The 26,327-nt window shown below is 42.1% G+C and overlaps 1 protein-coding gene across 4 annotated transcripts in view; it reads right to left on the reverse strand.

Moving 5' to 3' along the window:
• Window positions 1-6,989: 6,989 nt before the first annotated feature.
• The window catches only part of RALBP1 (ralA binding protein 1), a 47,845-nt gene continuing 28,507 nt past the window's right edge, over window positions 6,990-26,327 (reverse strand). For all 4 annotated transcript variants that reach the window (XM_015538088.2, XM_042961364.1, XM_042961365.1 and 1 more), the window contains exons 3-10: window positions 25,430-25,888; window positions 21,378-21,727; window positions 19,685-19,846; window positions 18,552-18,683; window positions 14,130-14,237; window positions 9,698-9,819; window positions 9,330-9,453; window positions 6,990-7,566 (exon numbers count right to left, since the gene is read on the reverse strand). In XM_015538088.2, coding sequence (XP_015393574.2) covers window positions 7,303-7,566; window positions 9,330-9,453; window positions 9,698-9,819; window positions 14,130-14,237; window positions 18,552-18,683; window positions 19,685-19,846; window positions 21,378-21,727; window positions 25,430-25,888 — 1,721 coding nt within the window. In that variant the 3' untranslated portion in view covers window positions 6,990-7,302. The remainder of the gene's footprint in view (window positions 7,567-9,329; window positions 9,454-9,697; window positions 9,820-14,129; window positions 14,238-18,551; window positions 18,684-19,684; window positions 19,847-21,377; window positions 21,728-25,429; window positions 25,889-26,327) is intronic.

Here is a 26,327-nt window from a genome sequence, read left to right on the forward strand (position 1 = left end):
CTGGACAAAAATGTGGGTTACACTCTCCCTTTGGGGCTAGGGTCCAAACCTCTGTTGCCAACTCTCAGGGATATTGTCTCTTCTGGCTGTCTTTAGGATAATCAGACGGTAGTATCTTTTGCACCTTCTTTGGGGATACCTCTTGTGTCCATGGGGTTGTTCAATACTGACAGGAATATTTATTGTCTCAGCTAAAACCCGACAAGCTATCTGAAAGAATTTTTTAAATTAGCTAAATGGCCAGAAGTTGGCCAAACTGGAAGCTGATATTCAGAGCCTGATAGGAACTTGTTTAGGCCTTCTCCCCAAAGTTAACCTGAAACTATAGGTCCTGAAGGAAAGAAAAATATTCTGAAGTCTTTGTGGAAGTATTTACTAAAACATTCCAAAGACACAGAGCTCTAAAACTAGAAAGTAGGAATCTTGATTTCCATCTTAATTGAAGATCTTCTCCCTGATGTAAAAGGAGAAAATTGCAGGCACCCGGGTGGCTCAGTCGTTTGAGTGTCTGGCTTTAGATTTTGGCTCAGGTCATGATATCAGGGTTGTGGGATCAAGCCCCACATGCTGAGCATGGAGACTGCTTAAGATTCTGTCTCCCTCTGCCCCTCTCCCCACTTGTAGTCTCTGTCTCTAAGGAAAAAAAAAAAAGGCAAATTGAAGATAATATAGTTGGGGGCACCTGGGTGGCTCAGTCGAACATCCAACACTTGATTTCAGCTCAGGTCACATCCCGGGGTCGTGGGAGCAAGCCCTGAATCAGGCTCTCCGGCTGATCATGGAGCCTGCTTGGAATCCTCTCTCTCTGCCCCCACCCCGTCCCACCCGCCACTCACACTCTAAAAACAATTTTTTTTTAAAGATAATGTAGCTGGATGGGTGGGGCAGCCTCTTGGTATCATTCTAATTGCAACCCAATTCTTTAAGGAATTCAAAACAACCGTACTTCTGGTGCCTGGCTGGCTCAGAAGAGTGAGCGGCTCAATCTCAGCGTCATGGGTTCAAGCCCCACACTGGGTGTAGAGATTGCTAAAACCAAACTTTAAAAAATAAATAAAAACATGTTTGCCTTACAGATTGAGCCTTCACAAGACTAGAAACGTGGCTCTGAAACAGTCTAAAGCTCACCTGTCATTTTCATGAACCCTAAAACCGCCCCCCTTCACCTCAGAAGGCCTGCAGGTATTGTGAAAGACGCGGACTTAGGGAACAAAAGTCCTTCTCAGCGGAACTTGCATTCGTTCTCTGTGCCTTTGAGATGGAAGAGTTCTCTACCTGGTCTCCCCGATGTAATGCTTGTCAGGAAAGAAAACTATTTTAACATCTTCTGCACAGATATTAGTGAAAAGCTTAAGCCATCTGAGCAGGTAACCTTAACTTACTCCATTCTGCCAGAAACAAAATTTGATTCTTTTGTAAACTAGTGAGTTTTGTATTATTTAGCTATCTGGGCTAAAATCTTAAAATGAAAGCTACAAGATCTGTTTGCATCTGTAGGTTTATGTATGTCAATGTATGTTATAAACGTGATTTCTTTTTTAGCTCCAAAAGGTGTTGCCAAAATTAATTTGTAAAGAGCCCTATTTAATTGGCTTAAAGACAGACAAATAGTATGTAAATCAAGTATCCTCTCAGAAATACAGGAACTAACCCAAATGATTTTCTAGTTCATGTGATCTAGGATAATCTTCAGTAAATAAAAGCTAGTTTAAGTTTGCTGGTTTAACTCAAAAGGCATGTCTTTAGAGTTGCTAACATTAAATATAATCTGTACGTGTAACTTTTATTCTACCTTAGTTTACTTAAACATCAAATAAGCTCACATTATCTCTGTTACCGATTTTGTCAGCAAGAAAGATAAGATGGTGGTTAGCTGCTTAATATCAGGAAAATTTCAATGACTGGTCTAAATTGTTAAGGGCAAGTGAATTAAAATAGATGCAAGATAAAACTTTACAAATGAACTTTTCAACAACAACTGTGCTTTTTGGTATGTCTACTTAAAAGTAGTTTTCAAAATCTTTTTGGTAACTTGAAGCCTTAAAGTTATACTGAGACAGATAATGGATATTCATGGAGGATCTAGATCACTTTCCAAATAAGATAAAAATACCAAAACATTGACTCAACAAAGGTTTTAACCACTTTGGCTTCCTTTTACAGAGGAGGTGAAGACATTCGGATCTATCAGTAAACCCGTTTTTGTGCTGCGTTGGAAATTTTACCAAGAGAAAGAATATGCTTTTAGCAACTTTGAAAATGTATTTATAAATTTGCCAGTCCACAGAATGCAGGCTTTACGGTCCACATTTGCTTACTACTTAGTTTTCACTAGGAACGAAAGATCTAAGGCTTCCAAGTTCTTCTCAATGTGTGTAATTAAAGCTACTTAGAAATTGTAAGGGCGGAAGGAAACATCTGTGTATGGAAAATAGGTAAGGAAAGTAAAATGATTGGTTGAATTTTCCAGAATTAAAAGAGAAAACCCAGGACAAAATCTGAATGGATAGAAAAAAGTTGTAGGTTTGTGGAAAGAGAATCTTGGCAGGATTTTACATGTGGTCAAGCTGGCTAAGATTGGAATAGACTTATTAACGTTTTTTTAAAAATGAGTTTTAATATCAAAAGTACACTGGTACAAAATTAGAATTTGGTTTTCTCTCCGTTAAGAGGACAAAGTTTTCTTAGATTATTGGTCTGCTACTAATAACCTCAGCAACTGCTGCAAAGGTTGTTTTGTGGTTCTTTAACCTTTGGATAGCAAAGATTGTTTTCTTTCCCAAATACATTACTGTGCTTTCTACAGTCTTATATCAGGTCTTTGATTACTGAAGAAAATCCAGTCTTTGTCATACTGAGAAAGCTAACTTTTGTTCACCTGTATTTACCTTGATTTTCTATATTTACCGTAACATTTTTTTTTAATTATAAAGTTTTATTTTTTGAGAGACAGAGAGCATAAGCAGGGGAGGAGCAGAGAGAGGGAGACACAGAATCCAAAGACAGCTCCAGGCTGAGCTGTCAGCACAGGATCCGACGTGGGTCTCGAACCCACGAACATGAGATCATGACCTCAGCCAAAGTCGGATGCTCCACTGACTGAGCCACCCAGGCCAGGCGCCCCTACCTTAACGTCTTCTATTGCCACTTTTGTTATACAATTATTTCATAATTATCTGTTACCCTGTTTAATCAAATGTTCAAATCTTTTAACATTTTCTTAAAATTCTCAATAGTCTTTTTAACTTTAAACTAGCTTGAGATTTATCCCAGAGGGCTCCTGGAAGATTTCAAAGGCTATCTCTCATTAATTTAACATGTTCAAATATGTGGGAAGCGCTGTCAAATGCTTTGGGTTTGTGTGTACAGTAAACCTCAGGTTATATGTGCGTGGATGTACCAGAAAACCGAAGTTTCTAGAGATCTGTCAAAGCTCTCAGTGTCCAGTGATTACCCTAAATGATCGTATGCCACAGAATTAACTCCCCTTCCTTCTCCCGTGAACCCGTCGGCTCCTTAAGCACGGGCCCGTTGAAGTCTTCTGTCATTTACAAACCGTTGCTCTACTCCGATGCTTCTGTAACAGTGAGATTCGTGGACAGGCCCCGCCAGGTACTCTGTGCTGCCAAACTGCAAGGCGTTGAACCCTGGGTGTTTATTTCACAAGATGGCCCCACCTGACATCCAGTCCTGTGCAAATGCTGGAGACCTCAAGATAAAACTGACCAGGAAGGCAAGTAGCCGTCATCGAGCCAACATCATCCCAAGACACAGGGCCAAGAGTGTTTCCTTCTACTCCCCCTTCCCTCTCTGGCCATCCTTTTCCCAATTCTTACATCATGAACGTCTTTAGGATTCTTTTCTTCGGCCTTTTTTGCCTTGCCTCTGGCCCAGAAAGTTCTCTCAAGCGGGTAATCGCATCCAAACAACTGTGGGATTTGCCACGATGCTGGTGAGCCTATAGTTCTGTCCCTCACAAATGTCTCTCTGATTCCCGATGCCTCAGTTTCTCTGGAACAAGCTCAGCCCCCTCAATCCTGTCAGGCTCCCTAACCCTCAGGCTCCATCTCCCTGTCTCCAGTTAACCCCAAACCCGGGGGACCTTGCCTCCATGCTCTGGACAAAGAAACAGACACAAGATGTTGACTAGAATAAAACCACCTGAGCAGCCTACAGATCCAGAAATTAGACTGGCCTTCATGGCTGTCAGCTGTCCAGTCCCGAGCCACAGACTCAAACCAGAATTTCCAGGAGGCGTAATCGATTCCAAATTCACGTCCTTCACCAGATTCCCCTACTCACTGTGCTAAGTGCAAATGAAGCTATGATCAGGAACCTCTCCTGAACTCTGAAGATACTGAAGAATCTGCCGCTAAAGCAATTAGCTGCCCAATGACAACAAAAAACCCTCAGCTCTCTCGCCAAAGATGGGCTCCATGATAGGAAAGCCCTCAGTTATCCGGCAGCTGAGCAAGGCGGCGTCTGTGCTCCCTGCACTTGGATCGACACTCATGTGAAGGTTGACACTCCAGCTACATGAGGTCTGTGTACAAGCCAACTGGCTTAAGTGACTCCTTCAAAACAAAATTTTTTTTAATTTTTATTTTTTTCTGGGGGGGGGGGGGTGGTGGAGAGAGAGAATCCCAAGCAGGCTCCACGCTGTCAGTGCAGAGCCCAATGCGGGGCTCGAACCCACAAACCATGAGATCATGACCCGAGCGGAGATCAAGAGTCGGCCGTTTGACCGAATGAGCCACCCAGGCGGCCCTTACTTGACTCCTTCGACAGGGAAATCTTTGTTGACTGACTTGGGTCTTGGGAACAAGGGCTCCGAAGTGCACTCCGGATAAGTGCGCTCAGCATTATCCTGCTTACGATCACAGTAGCTCCACGGTGCGCGGAATCTCTCAAAAGCTTTAACTGCGTGTCTGCAGCCACTAAGCACCACGCAAACTCCTTAAGATAGAACATGAGAAAAGGGACAGAGAATGACCAACTTAAAGACTGTGAACCCAACACCATGATCTGCGAAATGCTACAGAGATTTGGCAAAAACTGCAAGACCCTCAGAGTGATAGAGAGAAGCACTAATGCCTTATATTTTAATCACATCTCTCACGGCTGAGAGTCTCGAGTGGGGGGAATTATCAGAAACCAGACAAGAGGCCCAAAACAGTCGCTTATGCTAAGTCCCATGTCAGCAAACCACCACCGAATTACAGGTTCAGCTCTCCCGGCGATGGAATCTTAACCAGGAATGTCAGCCCCTAAAGGAAAGGGACTTCGCAATAACCGACGTGCCCTCCTGCCACGTTGGGCCGACTGACCTGCGCGACATTTTCGAAGGGCACATTCCACTGTCCACAGGACGTCGCTCACAGAAGAAGCCGCAGACCCGATCCCGGTCAGCTGGCTGTGCAGACGTGCTCCCTCAGCAGGTAAGCACCTATTGGGAAGGAGCACAGTAAACCCTAGAAACCAGCAAGGGGCACCAAGTCCACCGGGGCGAGGAACACACGGAGAGTCCGAACAGAAGGTTAGTTCACTCTTGGAAGCAGTATCAGACCAACTCCTTGTCAGCCACAGGACGCTACTTCAAAGAAAGAAGGTGCACAAAAAAACAAGATGCTTTTGTTTGTTGGTTTGTTTTTCCTCAAATGGCTGTCGAATTTATTTGTTTGATCAATAATGGTCCTGGCAAAAATTAGTTAACGAATGCGGAGACAGTTGTAATGAAATACTAATTTTAAAAATCCATGACACCTTGATAGAAATTAGAGTTTACACAAACAAAAAAGAAACCTTCGATATTGCCAGCAAATATAAAATAAGTATAATATGACCGACAGGACAGCAAGAAGGCTTTTATACGTTTATATTTGACACCTGACCATATTTTCAGTCACCATAATATCTTCTCTCCAGATTTAAAAAAATAGTATGCTGATTTCTATAACAAAGCTTTTTTTCGTACAAAAATCAAACAATGGCCAACAAGTCACAACAGTGCAATAGGTAGAGAATAAAAAACTGCATCGAACAGGTGCTGAAAATAAATAGTAACTAGGAGAGGACAGAGCCCTCGTGGGGGGTTTGTTTCCATCACCTTGAGTGCGTGGGGTTTATCTTCACAGCCGTGAGAGCTGACCTACCTCACGGGTGCCATTTATTCAGACAGAGCGTCACTGAATAAAGGTGCCCGAGAGCTGACCTCCCAGATGCCTCAGTCACCGGAGAAGTTACAGAACCAAGAAAACGGGGTCGGGGAATCACAGCTATCATTTAAAGGAAAAGTTTTTTTCTATTGCTCAATCTTGTCAATTGGGAGTCCGTCAGCAGGTTCACTGAGATCATAGGATACGGGTAACTGAACACTTTTGTTTAAGAGCATATATGGCTTATTCAGGCAAAGAGACTTTTACATTCCAGCCCAAGCAAGCAATCTAAGTCATCCTGTGTTTAATGGAAGATCAGTCACACGAGAAGATCTCCGGGTTAAGGAACCGGTCCTCTGTGTGGAGGCCTCAGGTCAGGCGGCTACCTCCGACCAACCCACTGAAAAGCACGTGATCACCGGCAGCGAGGAGCCCGCAGGAGCCTAGCGGCTGCTCCTACACGGGGGCCACGCTGCCCCGGGGCCAGCGGGCGGGCTCCGCTGGCAGCTCTGTGACAGGTCAGGCCATCCGGTGACTCAGGTTCATGGACTGGTTTAGGGCCGTCAAAGGAGAGGGTGACAAGGGTGGGCAAAGGTAACCTCAGTAACAGCCATTCTGGCCAGTCAGGAAATCTGAGGCAGCTCCCCATTATAGAATCTGCACCGAGAAGGTGTAAAAGGCACAAGCAAGAGTGACTAGTAAGCAGAGATCCCGGAGGGTGACACTACGGGGCAATCCACAAGGCAGGAACAGGATTTACCTTGTTTGGCTCCACCCCCCCCCACCCCCCCCCACCCCACCGAGAGAAAGAGATCCTGATTCTGCTGTAATAAAAAAGCAAAGAAAGACGATTTTTGGTTTAAAAAGAAGCCACTCAAGGGTTAAAATAGTTTTAAGTTAACAAGGAAAATTAATCTTCAAATAAGCTGACACTATCTGGAAAACTCCTCTGTCCCCTACAAGCCCACAATGCGTGCACTGCTTTGTCCTCCCGTGTAACCTGAGCCTGACGCGGAGAAGTCATACGTGTGAGAGAAGAAAGAGTCTGAGGAGAAAAGACATCTTTACAGAATGTACAGCACAGAGTTGTGCACTCTGACTCTCGGGATTACAGTAAGATGCACGGGTCTCGGTGGGTCTGGGCTGCTCAGATGGGCGTCTCCTTCCTGTCTCTGCTCGGCGACGGCTTGGCCTGCTCCTTGGCCGCCTTCGGCTGCTCCTTAGCCGCTTTCGTCTCCGGGGCGCCGTCTCTGGGCGGCTGGCCGGCCCCGCGCCTCTCGGGCTCCTCGTCGTCCTGCCCTGGCGGCTCGGGCTTGGCTCGCTGCAGCTGAAGCAGGCGGAGCTGCACCCGCAGCTCGACGATGGCCTCTCGCTCTTCGTGAATTGCTTGATTCAAGTGATTGTTCTTTATCTTGAGGAACGACAAAAGAACAGTCGTCACTTAAGCAAGAAGGTCCAAAGGAACAGATTCAGGAATAGAGAACAGTTAGCAAGGGTGTGCTACACAGCAATCTATTCTGTTTTAGTCAACTCAGTTGTGAGACTGGAGACAGGAACACGGATGTGCAAATGAGACACGTCAACACCTCGACCCCGAATGCACAAAATTCAAGAACGAAACTGCTGCTAATTACAGAAGAGTGAACACATCTGGAAAACATAAATGTACCAAGAGAAAACAGTTCGCTTAATAATAATAAATATTTCAGTGTTTCAAGTAGGTGCATGTTTTGAACTGGCTCCTGACTAGCCCTTAAGTAAGCAGAAGATGAGAGCGACTCGACCAGCCATTAGAGGGGGACGTCAGAGACAGGATCAAATCCCAGATTTATCTCCAAAGTGAACGTCCTTTGTCTTTTGTGAATGGCATTACTTTACACCTGAGCTGTGCTACTGAAGCAAAAACTACAGAAAACTATCAGTTCTAAATGATCCGCGTGCATTCAGCAAAGTCGAGGTAGCCAGACAGTAGCTAATCCCAGAATCCTACAAACCTCCCTCGGTAGCAGGCTACTTACTGGCTGCACGGCGCACCCTCTCCTCTCTGTGCTGTGGCATTTCTACGCAGCCTGCGTTTCCCAGGCTCCCTTGCGGCTACCTACAGCCACGTGACTGTGCCTCTGCTAACAAGGTATGAGCGGAGGCCCTTAACCACCAGGCATCCTTGGATTCCTTCCCCCTTCCTGCTGAGAGTGGGCAAGACCTAAGGCCACTCTGGACCCCAAATGTTTTCCAAGTGGGGGGAGGGCTTCCCGTGTGGAGGGTGGCAGACGTGCATGTCTGCCAGGCGAGGGACAGAACCGTCTTGTTCAAACCGCGAGAGTATCCTCTCTTACAGCGGCTACACCTAGATCCCAAGTACTACAATTCTGGAATAGATCTTCCTACTTAGGATTTTCATGTGGTCTGCCAAATGTTAGGAAAGCAAACTAAAGTGCCAACGGGAGGCCCCTGTAAAGAAGGGAAGCCACCTGGTGGCCCAGGCCTCAACCGCTGCTCTGCTTCTCCCACGACACACCCGTGGCCGTAGCCAGTGTCCTGGGACGTGGACCTTGGTGGGCAGCCCCTCGGAACTCTGTCCACGGGACTTCTGTGGGCGGCAGTTTTGTGCGGGATTCTATTTTCTATGCAGTGGGAGGCTGATTTGCCCCAGCAGCTGAGTGCACCGGGACGAGGGAAAGCAAGCCGTCGCCCTGTTCTTAGAGCAAGACAAGAACGGCTCTCCTCTCTCAACCCCTGAGGTACATCTGGAGACAATGATTAATCTGGGGTAAGCACGGGAACTCCGATCGCGATCACAGAAATCTCTTGCTTTTCACCACGCGGTTGCCTCCCCGATCCCTGGGGCCGACACACTGGCTGCTCCGAGGGTTAAGGGACAAGAGAAAGCTCTGTCCCCATTTTACCCACAGGAGAGTCAGGAGGCTTTTCGACCTCTTCCACCAGCATTGCTCTTTCTGCTCATCTCTGGGAACTGAGCCCAGATCTTTCGCAGCGGTTCGAGGGCAGTCGGGGCAGCCGCCACAGCCCAAGGACGCCTGCTGAGGCCACACTGTGCGGCGCGCCCGGCCGGCTCCGGTGAGACGTCCCCTCAACTCTCTCCTCAGCCTCCCGCTCGTTCCCACAGAAAGGAAGACCGCTGCTAAGGGAAACTTTCTGGAAGCCGGTGCTCACTTCTAGCTCCTCGTTCTGCCTCTGGAGGTCCTCCAGGATGATCTGCAGCTCCTCCTCGTCCTCGCTCTCGCTCTCGCTGTCGGAGGAGTACTCCTCGGTCTCGCTGCGGCCGTGCTGCTGGCGGCTGCGGGCGGGAGGCCGAGAGAGCCGGTGAGCAGAGGGGCGCGCCGCTGCCCTCCCGCCCTTCCTTCCCCTTCGCCAGCGCTCCACGGGTCCACTCAGTGGAGCCACTTAGGAAGAAACGGTAAAGCTGACTGGTTCGGATGCCCAGTTCTTTTGCATGGAAGTCTGAGAGCTGAAACAACTACGTGCGTTTTCCAGTAAACATTCCTGCGAACTTAAAACTAAGACCCTCTGCTTTCCTCTACCTCTGAATTTCAGCAATCTCAGCTCTGAGGCGTTCGATCTCTTCTTTTTCGGAGGCGATCTGTCGGCGCAGAAACTGCTCCATGGCTAGAAGCTCCTCCTGTTCAGTCAGGATCTCGTTCTCCTGAAATAATGACCACTGGTGAGCACCTTCGAGAGTATGAGTCTAGGGAATGTCACCTTTTTGGGGTCTCCTATGTTGCCTTAAATTCTTTAGCCCCATACGTAACACAGGTTATGGGAAAGCTTGTACTACAAAGCTTATAATCCTGTTTCCCTAACTAATGTCACGGAAAGGCTGAGAAAAAGTAGACTAAGTTATTTGGGAGGAATATCTAGATTTTTCCCAAGACAAAAAATGCCACCTCAGAATCCCCTGTCCTCAATTTGCAAAGGCTCCCGATGAACCAGTACCCTGGGCACAAAGGTCAAGTGACTGTCTCTTTTTGATTCCCAGTCCCTCCTGAATGCTTTTCTACTTCTCAGTAAGGACCTCTCTTATCTATTTCGGGGTCAAGATAGAACTAGGAAAAGAAGGACCCAGGAGATACGCAGCTGGTGTATCACCCTAAAGCAAATCCTAGTAAAGGGAAAACATTCCAGATGAAATCTTTCCTCCTCACCAAAATCCACCGTCCTCCTCAACCCACGTCCCCAGAGATGATAAACAGTCAATATTCTGCTTTGACAGATATGCATTTCTAAAACTGGATCACCAAAGGGAAGCTAACCCCTCCAACCTATGAGTCTAGAAATGAGTCTAGAAAAGAACCAAAGCAGACAAAATTTCAGAGGCAGAAATGTCAGGCTATGGAAAACAAGGAGTCGGAGGCAAGGGTCTACAGCATTTCCTTCTCAACTTCTAGGTATTGAAAGGATAAGCACCTGTGTTTGAACCTGAACGCCACTGGGGTCAAATTCTAGAGGGAAGTACTCAAAGCCTCCAGCAAGCACAAGCAAGCTCTCAGAGATGTAATATGCAGCGTTCCCTCCCCATGTGTTTCTAAACACAGATGCTTTCCCTTTACCCAGGGGACCCATTAAAGCTCATGTTCTGAAAAATGTCAGACTGAAAAACTCTGAACTAAAGACATAATCTGGGACTTTATCCTGTCTTCAGGGGAAGAGCTGTATTCCTGCTAGGTAAAACAATGTCCTTCTCAGAAGTGAAAGAAAAGGGGGACGCCTGGGTGGCTCAGTTAAACGCCCAACTTCAGCTCAGGTCATGATCCTGCAGTTCATGGGTTCGAACCCCACATCGGGCTCTGTGTTGACAGCTCAGAGCCTGCTTCAGATTCCGTGTCTTCCTCTCTCTCTGCCCCTTCCCCCACTAGCACTCTCACTTTCTCTCCCAGAAATGAATAAACATTAAAAAAAAAAAAAGTGACAGAAAAGGAATGGAACTTGTAAAGCTTTAGGTACCCCACACATGTGAATTTCTGGAAATACACAGACTGCCATCAGAACCTAGGACTTCATTTCTGGTTAACCTCTGGGAGTTTCCAGAACAGAGTGAGGCTGACTTGAGAAATGCAGAGAGAAAGAAAGGAGCTCATTTCCAACTCTATACCTGGAATACAGTAGGTACTCAAGAGCTATTTATCAAATCAATGAATGAATAATAAAGCAATTCATCTCCAACAAATGAGTTCACCCACAAAGAATAAAATGAAAATATCTAAACAGGTGTTATCAGCAACAACAATCAGATAAAATCTATACTGTTACATTTCAAGGATCCCAAACTTTGTGGTCAGGAAAAACACATTTTAAAATATTAAAAGTCTGGGTGCTTCCGTGGCTCAATCGGTTAAGTGTCTGACTCTTGGTTTCAGCCCATGATCACATGGTTCATGGGCTCAAGCCCCGCGTTGGGCTCTGTGCTGGCAGGGCAGAGCCTGCTTGGGATTCTCTCTCTCCCCCTCCCCCACTCACTCACACACTCTTTCTCTCTCAAAATGAAAGAATAAACTTTCATTTTTTTTAAAGTGCCATCTCGGGGCACCTGGGTGGCGCAGTTGGTTAAGCGTCCGACTTCAGCCAGGTCACGATCTCGCGGTCCATGAGTTCGAGCCCCGCGTCAGGCTCTGGGCTGATGGCTCGGAGCCTGGAGCCTGTTTCTGATTCTGTGTCTCCCTCTCTCTCTGCCCCTCCCCCGTTCATGCTCTGTCTCTCTCTGTCCCAAAAATAAATAAAAAACGTTGAAAAAAAAAAAAATTAAAGTGCCATCTCATTAACATGAAACAAATTAATTACAACTCCCCTGTAAGTTATGGAAAACATTATAACTCAGACCTGTGTGTGGATAAAATGAGATCAAGCATCTAGAACAGTGTCCAGGAAGTGGCAGTCAGTAGAGGATAGTTTCTCCTGAACACTTCAGCAAACACCACATAAAAGTTAAAACCAACAAATACAACAGGCATGATCCCATTAAAGCCACTTAATCATCTTTCGAGTTTCTTTAAAAGACTCACAACTCTGTGGTTGAGCTTTTCAAATTATAATATATGAGGACCATTTAGAGTCTTGCAACACACTCTTGAAGGACCAACGGGTCAAAGAAGAAATCAAATATCTAGAGATGAATGAAAGTAGAAACACAACGTGTCAAAACTACAGGATGAAGTAAGAGCAACTCGAAGAGGGAAGTTTATGGTGATAAATGCCTTCATTAAGAAAAAAGAAAGATCTCAAACAACGTATCTTTACAGCTGAAGGAACTAGAAAAAGAACAAACTAAACTTAAAATTAGCAAAAGGGAGGAAATAATACAGATCAGAACAGAAATAAATGAAATAGAGACTAGAAAAACAATACAAAAGATTAATGAAACTAAGAGTTGGGTTTTTTTATTTTTGTAAATGTTTATTTTTGAGAGAGCACACACGTGCACAGTAGCATGCACAGAGGGGCAGAGAGAGAGGGAGAGAGAATCCCAAGCAGGCTCTGAGCTTTCAGTGCAAAGCCCAATGTGGGACTTGAACCCACAAAAGATCAAGACCTGAACCAAAATCAAGAGTCAGACATTCAAACGACTGAGCCACCCAGGCACTCCAAGAGTTTGTCTTTTGAAAAGACAAAATTGACAAACCTTTAGCTACAATAAAAGGACTCAAAACCATACATGAAAGAGGAAAAAACTACAACTGATACCGCAGGAATACAAAGCATCATGAGAGACTACTATCAACATTTATACACCAACAAACTGGATAACCTAGAAGAAATGGGTATGCTCTTAGAAACACAGTACCTACCAAGACTGACCCATGACGGCATAGCAAATCTGAACAGAGTAGTACAAACACTGAATCAGTTCTCAAAAATCACCCAACCAAGCAAAAACCACAACCAGATGGCTTCACAGGTAAATTCTACCAAACATTTAAAGAAGTAATGCCAATCCTTTTCAAACTCTTCCAAGAAAATGGAAAAAGGAATGCTCTCAAACTTCCTTTTATAAGGCCAGCATTATGATTACCAGAGCCAGACAAAGACACTACAAGAAAAGAAAATTACAGGTCAATATCCTTGATGAACACAGAAGCAAAGAGATCATACACCATGATGAAGGATTGATCTCTGGGGCATAAGGATGGTCCAACATATGCAAGTCAATAAATGTGATATACCACATTCACAGAGCACACTGTTGGTAGGAATGTAAACCGAACCCAGCCGTTATGAAAAACAGAACAGAAGAACTACCATACGATCCAGCAATTCCACCTCTGGGCATATACCCAAAGGAAATGAAAAGAAGACTGAAGAGATACCTGCCCTGCCACGTTTACTGCAGCATTATTCACAATAGTCAAAATATGAAAACAGCTTCATGGTCAATGCATGAATGGATAGATGCGGGGTGTGTATGAACACACACAGACACAGGAATATTATTCAGCCATGAGAAAGAAGGAAATCTTGCCATTTATGACAATGAACCTGGAGGACACTATGCTAAGTGAAACAAGCCATACATAGAAAGACAAATACTGTATGATCTCACTTCTATGTGGAATGTTAAAAAAAAAAAAAAAAAGTAGAACTCCTAGAAGTAGAGTAGAACAGTGGTTACCAGAGGCTAAGGGATGGGGAAAATGGCGAGATGTTGGTCAAAAGATACAAAGTTGCAATTACAAAAAGATAAGTAAGTCTAGAGATCTAGTATACAGGCATGAGGACTATAGTTAATAACATTGTATTAACTAGTGGAAATGTACTAAAAGAATAGATTTCAGGTGTTCCCATCACAAAAGAAAAAGGTAACTGTATGAGGAAACAATGTTAATTAGCTTCACCATAGTAATCGCTTCACTATGTATAGGTGTATCAACCATCACGCTGTATACCTTAATTATGTACAATTTTTATTTTTAAGAAAGGATCTTGCAAAGTAGAGAGCTTACCTGAAGCCAAAGTTTAGCTTACCTGAGCAAGGAGAATATTTATAACTTCTTCATTTTCATTCATTTCTTCTTTGGAAACATCCTCTTTTGAAAGACTGGCAATCTCTTGTGCAATCTTGGTTTCACACTCCTATTGGGTAAGACAAATGAAAAAGAACTGCTCAGCCCCTATGTAACACATATTCAACAATTCCATACCATCACCAAACTTCCTTCTCACTTCCCAGAATTGTAAAAGTAGCAGTAACGGTCAGGTGACCCACTGGATAGATGAGCATCTGTTAACTGTGCTTCCAAAGTAAGGTGTGCATCTTAGTCTGTGGTCGCACTATGAAAAATGTTTAATTCTGGTTAACGTGCTCACCATTTCTGGAACCCATCCATATAAATGACCGTCTGTGATCTTTTTGTTTGTTTGGATGTTGTCAATTTTAAGTATACAATTCAATTAGTTTGGCAAATGAATACAGTTAAGTAACCAGCACAATAATCACATTACAGAACATTTCCATCACCACACAAAGTACCCTTGGGTTCTTCCACCATCTGCTGGCCTCTGGCAACCACTGACCTGTTTTCCATTGCTATAGTTTTGCCTTTTCTTGAGTGTCATATAAATTGAATCAGTCAGTAAGAATATCTTTTTTTATGTAGCTTCTTTCACTTAGCATTATGCTTTTTTTTTTTTAAGTTTATTTTGAGAGAGAGGGAGGGGGAAAGAAGGGGAGGGAGGGAAGGAGGGAGACAGAGTGAGAGAGTGAGAGAGTGAGAGAGTGAGTGAGAGAGTGAGAGAGTGAGTGAGAGAGTGAGAGAGTGAGTGAGAGAGTGAGAGAGTGAGAGAGTGAGAGAGAGAGAGAGAGAGAGATAATGAATATCCCAAGCAGGCTTCACCCTGGCAATACAGAGCCCAACAGTGGGCTCCAACCCACAAACCATGAGATCATGACTTGAGCCAAAAAAGCAAGAGTCAGATGCTTAACTGGCTGAGCCACCCAGGTGCCCTCAGCATAAAGCTTTTACTATTCATCTATTTTGTTGTTTGTATTGGTAGTTTGCTGAGTAATATGCCACAACATAAATGTACATCAAGTTGTTTATCCATTCACCAGCTGATGGACATTTGGATCCTTCTTGGTTTTGAACTATTATAACCAGAGCTGTTATGTACATTTCATACATATATGCTTCGAGTGGGTACATATGCTTCCTTCTTTTAAATACTTAAAAGTGGGATTGCTTGGTCATATGGTAACCATATGTTTAACTTTATAAGAAACTGCCAAACTGTTTTCCAAAATTACTGTACCATTTTGCATTACCAAGAGCAACAATGAGCATTCCCGTTGCCCCACATTCTTGGCAACACCTGGTATTTTTATTTTTAATCATTCTTGTTGGCGTGTAGTGGTATCTCACTGTGGTTTCAATATGTATTTCCTTTATGATAAACGATGTTGAGCACTGTTTATTTGCATGTGCTTATTTGTCATCTGTACATGATCTTTGGTAAAGTGCCTGTTCAACTTTTTTGCCTTTTTAAAAAAAAATGTTTAAGAGCGTGTGCACACACACAAGGGGGAGGGGGGCAGAGAGGGGAAGACAGAGAATCCTAAGCAGGCTCCTCACTGTGAGCGCAGAGCCCAACGGGAGGGCTCAATTCCATGAACCATGAGATCACGACCTGAGCCAAAATCAAGAGTCAGACGCTTAACTGAGCCACCCAGTCACCCCAGCTTTTTTGCCCTTTTAAAAACTGAATTCTTATTATAACAAATGTACCATACTCTGGTGGGAGAGCAGAGGGTATATGGGAAATCTCTGTATCTTCCTCTCAATTTTGCTATGAACCTAAATCTGCTTAAAAAAAATAAACTCTAAAAAAAAAATTTTGTTGTCTTAAGTTTTTTATATATTTGAGTCCTTTATCAGGTATGTGTTTTCACAAATATTTTGTCACAGCCTCTGCCTTGTATACTCATTTTCTTCAGTGTCTTTTGAAGAGCATGTTTTATTTTTATTTATTTTTAATGTTTATTTTGAGAGAGAAGAGAGAGCATGTGCATGTGTGAGCAGGGGAGGGGCAGAGAGAGAGGGAGAGACAGAATTCCAAGCAGGTTCTGTGCCATCAGCATAGAGCCCGACGCAGGGCTCGATCTCACGAACTGTGAAATCACGACCTGGGCTGAAACCAAGAGTCAGGTGCTCAACCCACTGAGCCACCCAGGTGCCCCTGAAGAGCAGGTTTTAGAATGCTGATGAGATGTAATCTAACAATTTTTTTTTTTTTTTTAACAGTTCATGGGTATTGTGTCCTATTTAAGAAATTACTGCCTGACCTGAGTCAGAGTCAGTAAGATCTTCTATGCTTTCTTCTGGAAGTTCTTTTTAGGTCTTAGATTCACTTTGACTTAGTTTTTGCATATGCTGTGTAGAAAGAGTCAAGGATTTTGTTTTGGTCATTCTTTTTTTGCATACAGATATTCAATTGTTCCAACACCATTTGTTGAAAAGAAAATCCTTCCCCATTGAATTGTCTTATCATCTTTGTGGAAAATTAACTGCCCATATATTGGTGGGTCTATTTCTGGACTTTCTCCTCTATATGCTTGTCTTTATCCAACATCTACTATCTTGGTTACTGTAATTTCAGAGCAAGTCTTAATATCAGGTAGTACAAGTCCTCCAATGTTGTTCTTTTTCTACAATTGTTTACATCATTTGTATTTTCACATAAATTTTAGAAGAGCTTATTAATTTCTACAAACCCACCTGTTTAGATTTTGATTGGGATTAAATCCACAGATAAATTTGAGAAAACCTAACATTTTAACAATATTAAGATATATCACTCCACCTATTTCGGTCTTCGTTCTTCTTTTTAGGTCCAATATCTGATTGCTCATTGCTAATATACAGAAATACAGCAGACTTCTGTGTATCTAGTCTTGTATCCCACAATTGTGCTAAATTCACTTATCAGTTTTTTTATAGATTTTGTATGTACAGTCATGTTGTCTACATATAAAGGATTTTTGGGGCGCCTGGGTGGCTCAGCTGGTTAAACATCGGACTTCAGCTCAGGTCATGATCTCACGGTTTGTGAGTTCAAGCCCCACATCGGGCTCTTGGCTATCACAGAGGCTGCTTTGGATCCTATCTTCTCTCTCTCTGCCCCTGCTTGTTCTCTGTCAAATAAACATTAAAAAATAAATAAATAATTTATTTCTCAAGGTTGAAATCAACTTGACAAAACCTTTTGAGAATTTTATAAATGAACGAGCAGCTATAAAGAGTTAGCATAAAGAAAATTGGTAGAGTAAAAGTAATCCATCCTTTCTAAAGTGCCTCTGGTTTGCTCTGTCACAATTCTTTTAACCAAGAGAGAGGAGAAGCAAGAGTAATGAAAACCAAACATACGTTATCCCTGTCACAGGTCAGAGACCCTTCACTTCAAGTCTGAGAGGCAATGCCACGTGGGTAACAATTACAACCATGAGGGCTAATCGGTCAGTCACTGGTTCCAGACTGAAGCATGAAGAGAACAACGACAACAGGCATAGGGAAAAAAAAAAAAAAAAAAAAGACAGATAATCTGGTAAGCAGGAGAAAAGAAGGAAGAAAAACACACAAAGGGCTTTTGCCAGTCTGCCAGTCCTAGAAGGCATGTGCAAACATCTCATGTTTCCTCTCTGACAAAGCTAACTTCCACATAAATGCAAATCTCTAATCTCAGAGCAACATAAATACATGAGCTGTCTTTGTCTGTTAGCACAACCACAATGGTGACCCACCACTGATCATGCTCTAGCAGTCTGATGGATGCTGACTAACGTTCCCTGGAAGTACTGTGGGGCCCGCCATTGAATCTGAACACAGGTTGTAAGAGGGTCCAGAGATCTGAGATCTCAGCCTTTTGGCTAGGCAACCCACGGCCCCAGAACCAAGCAACATACACGATAGGCAACCCACGGCCCCAGAACCAAGAAACATACATGAGAGGAGATGAAAAGTCTGATTCGTGTGCCCCAAACTTAGCAGGAGTCACAGGCTACTCTTCCTTTTATGAGGTGAATAAAACTGCCTCCTCATGTTTCCCAAGAGCTGACTCAAAGGCTTCAAATTCCCCAGCAGTCTCTGAAATGTATCACTATCCAATTGCTTCTGTTTACAAGTACAACCAAGCAGGAAATGACAAAACAGCTTTTAGTAAAATCATCTGTTTGACTTAAAAAAAACAAAAACCAAAAAACCAACTTCCTAAATAATCATTTCCCTGATACCAAAATGAAGGATCAATAATCCAGAACTGGGAACACTCAGGGAACTTTACTTCAGGAGACATGTACATATTGTGTTTTAAGAGAAACTTAACTTTAAAAATTCCAGCGCATTCTGTTTATATTCTATTATCGACATGACGTACCAAAATGCCAAATTTACTCACTTGTCTCTTAGCTTCTCTCAGTTTCCTTTTGAGGGCTGTCAAAATTCTTTGTACTTCCCATAATCTTTCTTCTTTAGATAAATCCTTTATCCCAGCCTGCAAATCTCGATGTAAACAATTTAAAAGAAACTCCTAGAAAACAATATACCACACACTGAGTGGTATCCCATGTCTCATCATCGTAAAATAAAACCATATGAAATTTCTAAAGATGTACAACCATTTTTCAATTATTAGTAAGGGAATGATATAATGGCATGAACTATTTTTTTCGAGGCTATCACTGAAAATCCTTTTTTGCCTGGGCATTAGGTTCTCATCATTAATTTACATTGGTTCAGTAACAGTTCATTCACATCCCTTTCCCACAACACATCAACAACTAATGATGGGAGCTCAGAGCAGATAAAAGGAAAGAAAACCAAGCAAAAATTTGATAATAGGTATGCAAATAAAAAGTATAACAATAATCAAATATAGGTAGATTTCTTGGCCCTGAATTTCGTAATCAGTTTTGCTAAACACACACACATCAAATGAACGGTATTTTCTGTCAAAACAGAATGGTGGAAAAGCACTGGATTTGGGGTCAAATTCTGGTTCTACAGTTTACTAAAGCCACGTGACACAGTGAGTTAATTTCCACAAGTTTATATCTATCTGGAAAACATGGCTGATAACAGCAACCCTGTCCAGATAAGTTAACACTTTTGGACTCCTTACAACGTGTCTGGCACCATTATCTCATTTATGGTAGTAATCTTCATGCCAAACCACAAGATGACCCATTTTAAAACGGGATCATCAAGGTTAACAGAGGCTAAGCAGTATGCCTAAAAATCAGTTAACTTTAACCACAGCAAGAATTTAAAGCCAGGTCTTTTGGGTTTCAAAATCTGTATTCTTTCTACCACAATATTCTGACTTCACCGGCATGAAATAGGGCCAGGCAGAGATTTCTGCCCTCAGAGTGCCACGAACAACGTGCCCAACAATTTCCAGACCCACAGAAAGTGCTCAGTGAACAAGAGCTCCTCCTCCGAACCATCCCTGTTGATCATCATAATCATCCAAAAGGGTCAGAGCAAAGGTAGGCTCTTTAGGGTTGAAGGTGGGGCTGAGCACACACACACCTGTCTTCTGATCTCCTCCTTGATGTTCTCCTGGGTCTCTGGCAGTGTAGGCATAGTGGCCATGTTAGACCATCGAAGAGGTTTGGTCACTTGCTTTAGTATCACATTTCCAAAGAGCTCTTGCACATGTGTGAAAAACACATATAGGACACGATTGCTAATCTAAGAAAAAATAAATAAAAAGATTTGCAAAAAAAAAAAAAAAAAAAAAAAAAAAAAACCAACCAAAAAAACCCCAAAAACCTATTCAAATTATCATTTTATTTCATTTAATTTGTGTCTGCTGCATAGTACATCCTTTAATCGTAGACATGGGAGTGACTTTTTTCCAAGGCAGTGACTGGACATGCTCTGCTAAATTACTGACCAACTTAAGAGAATGGAAAAACAGCATATATTTAAGCATGTATTCAAGCACCATAAGGAATTTGAAAAAATAAATAAACAAAAGGACAGGAAAAAGGATGCAGAACTCAATGATCATCAATTTTCTCTCTCTTTTTTTTTTTTTTTTTTTTTTTTTTAGCAATACTGATCTTAAAAATCTTATGTTCTTTACTCTCGAGTTATTCTGAGACCTTCAACACATACCAGTGTATGTAGCGAGGGACAGGGCAAGGAAGAATACCGGGAGTTGTCAAGCTGGGCTTGACATGAGAGCCATTACTCCGGAAATCAATGCTTTGCAGGCACATATGCACAACCAGTGTTTAAATATCACGTTCATATGCTAGGAGATCAGGACATCAATTACTTTCTACCTAAAACTTAACAACACACTTGAACCTTCTATGAAACTATCATCCCTACTATAGTAATATTAAGTAACAATATAATATTTACCAAATTCTGAAATTCTGACTAGTCTGAACGATCAAACTGAAATTTGAGAAACATTTTGCTTCCAAAATACAGCCAATGAGCGATGAAAGAATCTTGAATACAAGAAAATACACCCTTACAACAACAGTGCATTGTAACAATGGCTGATAATAACCTAGTATACTGGTCAAAAAGAGAGCTTAAAATAATACAAACATCATCACTTCATTTTTTTTTGCCTTTTGTGTCTGGCCTGAATAAAATATGGAGCATACCGTATAACTCTAATTAAATGACAATAAACGCTCTGTGCCAGCACCCAGTCAACAGCAATAAACAAAGGCCAAGTATTTATGCTGTAAAGAGACACCAATTAACATACTACCAATTCCCTGAAATGCCTCCTCAGATTAAAATTCTATAAAATCCTTCTCTAGGATCTATCTTTATGAATGAAATCATTAGGATAAATCCCTGACCAAACAAATGATGTCAGGTCCCTCTGTGCTGGAGCCTGATATAGGGTGTAATATAATTAAGCAATGAAGCTTAATGAAGCTATTTGAAGAAATAAATGAAATCTCCCAAAGTCTACAGATGAACTTTGTAACTGTGGGTACCACGGGCTCCTCCTCTACTCATGAGGGATCACTGTCATCAGGAACTGGTTTGGAGAACCACACCAAAGACCGTACAACACTCAAATTGCACAGCTACATGCTAGTCATGACACTGTCCGTGTTCCGAGAGAACAAGACCAATACTCTAGTATCTACTTTTGCTGGTTAACTACTTGGTGTGCGATTTAGCAATAGAAAATGACTCCCCAGGGTCAGCATCAGAGGGCACGTGTGCAGGGAAGGCCATGTACCTGAACAGTTGGGCTGAGCACTATAGAAATGTTCTGTATATTCATTTTTGTTTCCAGTTCCTTCGCGATAACATGGTCCATGTGCACGACCAGCCAAGAAATCAGAAGATGGTTACATTCTGGCAGCTCTTTGAGCAAGCGCTGGAATTCCTGCACCTTCTCGCTCTCCGTGCTCCGCCCACAAGCCTCTTCAAAGCGAGGCATCAGCTCTTTGGTAAGCAGATTCTCGGGAAGGTCTCGCAAATACTGCTTCAACAAACTGGCCACGGTGTTAGGCTCGTATTCTTCCAAATTTGGAGACTCCTCTCTGTCATAGGCTGCTTTCAGCTCGTCCACCTTTGATTTAATTCCTAAAAACATCCAAATTCCGAAGGGAAAGAGGGTATCAAGAAAATAATCAAACACACAACTTTTTTCACCATGACACCCACTGCTGTGGGAAGAGATTTGAGGAGAGCCAAACCTCTAGTTATGAAGCAATGGCCTGCTCGAGGTTCGTACAATTCCTCTGTAAGGATGATAACATAAAAGACTACACTGTGAGGGTGAATTCAACCAAAAGCTAAATGATACCAGGAAAACTCAATATTCAGAACAAAAGTCAGAGCAATCAGGGAATGTTTTAAGTTTTAAAACATACCAAGTGATTCAAGGGACATTTTTTTTTTTTTTTTAAAGCTAGGTAGGTAAAAATTCAGGCAAAAATTCAACTACAATCCAAGCATAAGTCTTGCTCCCCAAAAAAGGGCCAATGGCCTTTTCTAACAAGTCACAAGACTGACAACATACAGCACAACTCGGTATTTATAAGCATGTTCCAACAAGTTGTAGGTCATTACTTTTGATAAGCAAACGTTGTATCATAAATACAAAAGGTGGGTTTGCTATCTAAACACACTCTGTGAAAAAAAAGTGTCCATTAAATAATCCCCAACTAATTTCTATTTTTAAATTTGAATTTTTGTATATTTTCTTAATCTGGAACACAGCTGGAACCACCACAAAAAAAAGCGAAACTTGGGTTTCTCAAACCCAATTGTTTTGTTTTTCTTACTGCACAGAAACACTGACACACAAAACGGCTGTTTTTTCAAACATTTTATAAGTTTTGAAGCCCTCGGTCCAATCTGAATTTACGTGATATGGATTCAGTGCCAGCAAATGCTCATAAAAGCACAAGGAAGCTTTCTGTTGTGTTTAACACTTGAAATTCTAGGCCAATTACCTGAAACAAGATTAAGGCTGAGAGACTGTAATGGTCCAGGTGCAAATGCTTAAGTGTCATCTAACCTGAAGAGCATTTTATAATCAATAGTGCTTATTACATCTGGGCTTCTTATCTTATGTGAAAACCTTCCAAAGGCATTACAAAAAATATGTCACTTATCCAGTGCTGACAAAATAAAATCAATAACTCTAAATATGAAAGTAACAAAATAAAGCTTATTTCTGTATAATCTTCATTTTGACATAAAAGTTAGAAAATAATCCCCATTTTCTTACTTTTATGACATGACTAAAACATGGTGAGTGATAACTTTAATTGAATCTCTTAGCAAAGACCTCTTCTCTCTCTCACATGTATTTATATGCATCTAATTTTTCTCTCCAATAGTGCCTACCCAGAAAACTGCACAAGTAAACAATTAGAATGTCTTTGGTTTGTTGTTACTCTGAAGTTATCAAAATTGTTTTCTTTTTAAAGACTGGATGCTTAAAAAAACATCTCAGGTAGAGAGAGAGCATACACAAAATGATATGTATGTTTTAAAACTGGAACTTATAGGGGCACATGGGTGGCTCAGTCGGTTAAGTGTCCAACTTTTGTTTTATGCTCAGGTCATAATCTCATGGCTCGACAGTTGGAGCCCTGCATCAGGCTCCGCAGTGACAATTAGAGCCTGCTTGGGATTCTCTCTCTCTGCCCCTTCCCCACTCACACACATGTGCATGCACATGCACACTGTCTCTCAAAATAGATAAACTTAAAAAAACAAAATAAAAAATAAAACTAGCACTTATAATAGGAATAAGAACCAAAAACTCTCCAGCAGAAAACAGTCTTATGAGCATTCAAAGAAAGAAAAAAAAGTCACAGCCATTAACTCTAATCCACGGTATCCTGAATATAGCACACTGTCAGAGCTTAAAAAATGATAAAAAATTGATCAAAGCAGGAGCTCAGCCTCCAGGAATCAATGATCAGGGGAACAGCTCCCTTTGAGTGCTCTGACACACAAACAGAGTTCTGCAACTCCAACTCCAAAAGAATGCAAACATCAAAAATAGGTCAAAGACAAAAGAATCCTTTGAACAAAGCTGTAGAAACTCTTCAGAGAAACTTTCACCTAAAACAAAATTCCTTCCTATCAGACTCAAGTGAGAGAAGCAGCTATGTTGGTATTATTTAAATCTTTAAAAATCGATTCATCATTAGTTTTAAAAGTCAAATTTTCAAGTTCATTTAAATGTGTTTATTTTCATGTTACTAAAGAATTATAAATTCAAATGCAATGCCCTATCTGTGGATTATATTTTCTATAAAATGGTAGCATGTTAGCCAAAATATTCTTAACAATGATACGCTAAGGGGTACTATGTTAAGGGTTCCCCAATTATCAGAGATGCCTGTCCTTTCCCCAAAAGCCAAATATATCAAATCTGCCCTCTAAAAATTGATTGTGTGAACCAAATCAATGGAAAAACTAAGTGTAATGTCTCTATATTCTAAATGTGTATGATTTGACTCACCATGAAAATGTGTGACCAACAACAAGTTTTATAAAATAGATCTCCAGAGGCAGCTGGGTGGCTCAATCAGTTATGTGTCCAACTCTTGATCTCGGCTCTGGTCATGATCCCACGGTCGTGAGATGGAACCCCCACATCGGGCTCTGCACTGACAGTGCAAAGCCTGCTTGGGATTCCCTCTCTAACTCTCTGTGCCCTTCCCCCACTTACATGCACACTGTCTTTCTCTCTCGAAATAAATGTGTTAAAAAAATAATAATAATAGGGGCTCAGTCAGTTAAGCGTCCGACTTTGGCTCAGGTCACGACCTCGCAGTTCGTGGGTTCGAGCCCTGCGTCAGGCTCTGTGCTGACAGCTCAGAGCCTGGAGCCTGCTTCAGATTCTGTGTCTCGCTCTCTCTCTGCCCCTCCCCTGTTCATGCTCTGTCTCTCTCTGTCTCAAGAATAAATAAAACATTAAAAAAATAATAATAATTTAAAAAATAATAATAAATAAATAGATTTCCAGTATCAAGAACTAAATCATGGGAAAGTAATGATTTAGAACACAGATGTTGCCACAGGTCAGGACTTCCATCCTGTACAGTACAAAAGAAAGAAATAAAATCTTTTTTCTTTAAGTAGCATACATTTAGCTGGATTTTAGACATCCAATATGAATTACATTCTTGCCAAATAAGAAATCTGAACTTTCACATGTATGGAAAACATAAACAGAAAATCAATTTCACTAATATATGTAATAGCTGCACATGGCTGACAAAAACATTGACATTTGGGGCCTAAACACTTAGCAAGTAACATTTCACGTTCTTTCAGCCGAACTCAGGAAATACATTCTATGATTAGGTCAATAAAAGTGTCTCCTGGCCAAGAAGCGTCCCTTAACCAAGATAGCTTTCCTTGTCCTACTGATCTCCCTCACAACACTGAGCCCTGCTCAGAGGGAAGGAGGTGAGAAGAATAAAGCATAGTCTGAGGGCACCCAAGTGAAGGGACATGACTCATATACTTTGTTTAGACTCATCCGGGCTCCTGAAAACTGTGAACAACTCGTGTTTCCAGGCTCCTGATAGAAGAGAATATCACAAAAAAAGCAAACTGCTAAAACACACACACACACACACACACACACACACACACAGTGTGGGGGATTTCTGTGCAACTGGAAGGACTGAGGAAATGAGTAAGACTTATTAGGAACCATGCCACAATTTTCCTCACAAGTTCTTCTTTTCCCTTCCTTTGAAAAATGGAAGTGAATTTTTAAAAACCCCTAAGAGAAGCGCGTGTGCCCAATACCTGAAACTCTGTAGATGCCTTCACACTTCATGCCATACTTCTCTACATAATCTACACATTCACGGAAAACCGCCGGCAGCCGAATGCCGTCGTACATCATGGTCCTCTCTACTGCATCGGCCAAAGGAACTCCAAAAATGGGTTTGAGATTCGGAACGTCAACCTGAGGCACCTCTGGTTCCTGAATTGGCTTCTTCTTTTTCTTCTTTTCCTTCCACTGTTTAACAACATCAGCTGCTGTCAAGTCTTTTGACTTCTTCTCTTTATGTTTCTCTTCTTTGTGCTTTTCTTCTTTATGTTTTTCCTCTTTGGGTTTCTCTTTTATTTTAAAATCCTTCTCTTTCTTTTTAGAAAAGCTGGGCTTCTTGAAAACATGGATTCCCTTGGACCTCTTCATTTTGGAAGGACTTTCAGCCTCATCTCCAGAGCTATCTTCCTGAAAGGCAGCATAGCCTTCAGCTGCCAAAGAAATGCAGGGAATATAAGTCATACACCTGTTTCATGTCAAACCGTCCATGAACTTTTGGAAAACAGGACCAAAAACAGTGCCACCTGGGACTGGCTACCTTGCTTTTCACTTCATGGCCAATCCCTCCTGGGTGCTGCCAGTCATGAAAGGGGTTTCTTCTCAGCTAACATGAGATGCTGCACTGACATCTCCTGACCACAAGAGGGCGAATGCGGCGTGCCAGGCACCTTTGTAACCGGGTTCATGTGTGTGCCCGTGGAATTTTGGCAAACCAAACCAAATATTGTAAACACACAACAAAGGATCTGCAGAGAGGGCTAATGCAAGGAGTCCTTCTATAATATATGATGAAAAATGATGAAAAATCATCATCTGAATAATGGCCTCTTATTTAGATTTTTTTTTCATATATCTGGTCCCTGTTATTGA

This window comes from Panthera tigris, chromosome D3, assembly GCF_018350195.1.
Source record: "Panthera tigris isolate Pti1 chromosome D3, P.tigris_Pti1_mat1.1, whole genome shotgun sequence".
In the NCBI taxonomy this organism is placed as follows: domain Eukaryota; kingdom Metazoa; phylum Chordata; class Mammalia; order Carnivora; family Felidae; genus Panthera; species Panthera tigris.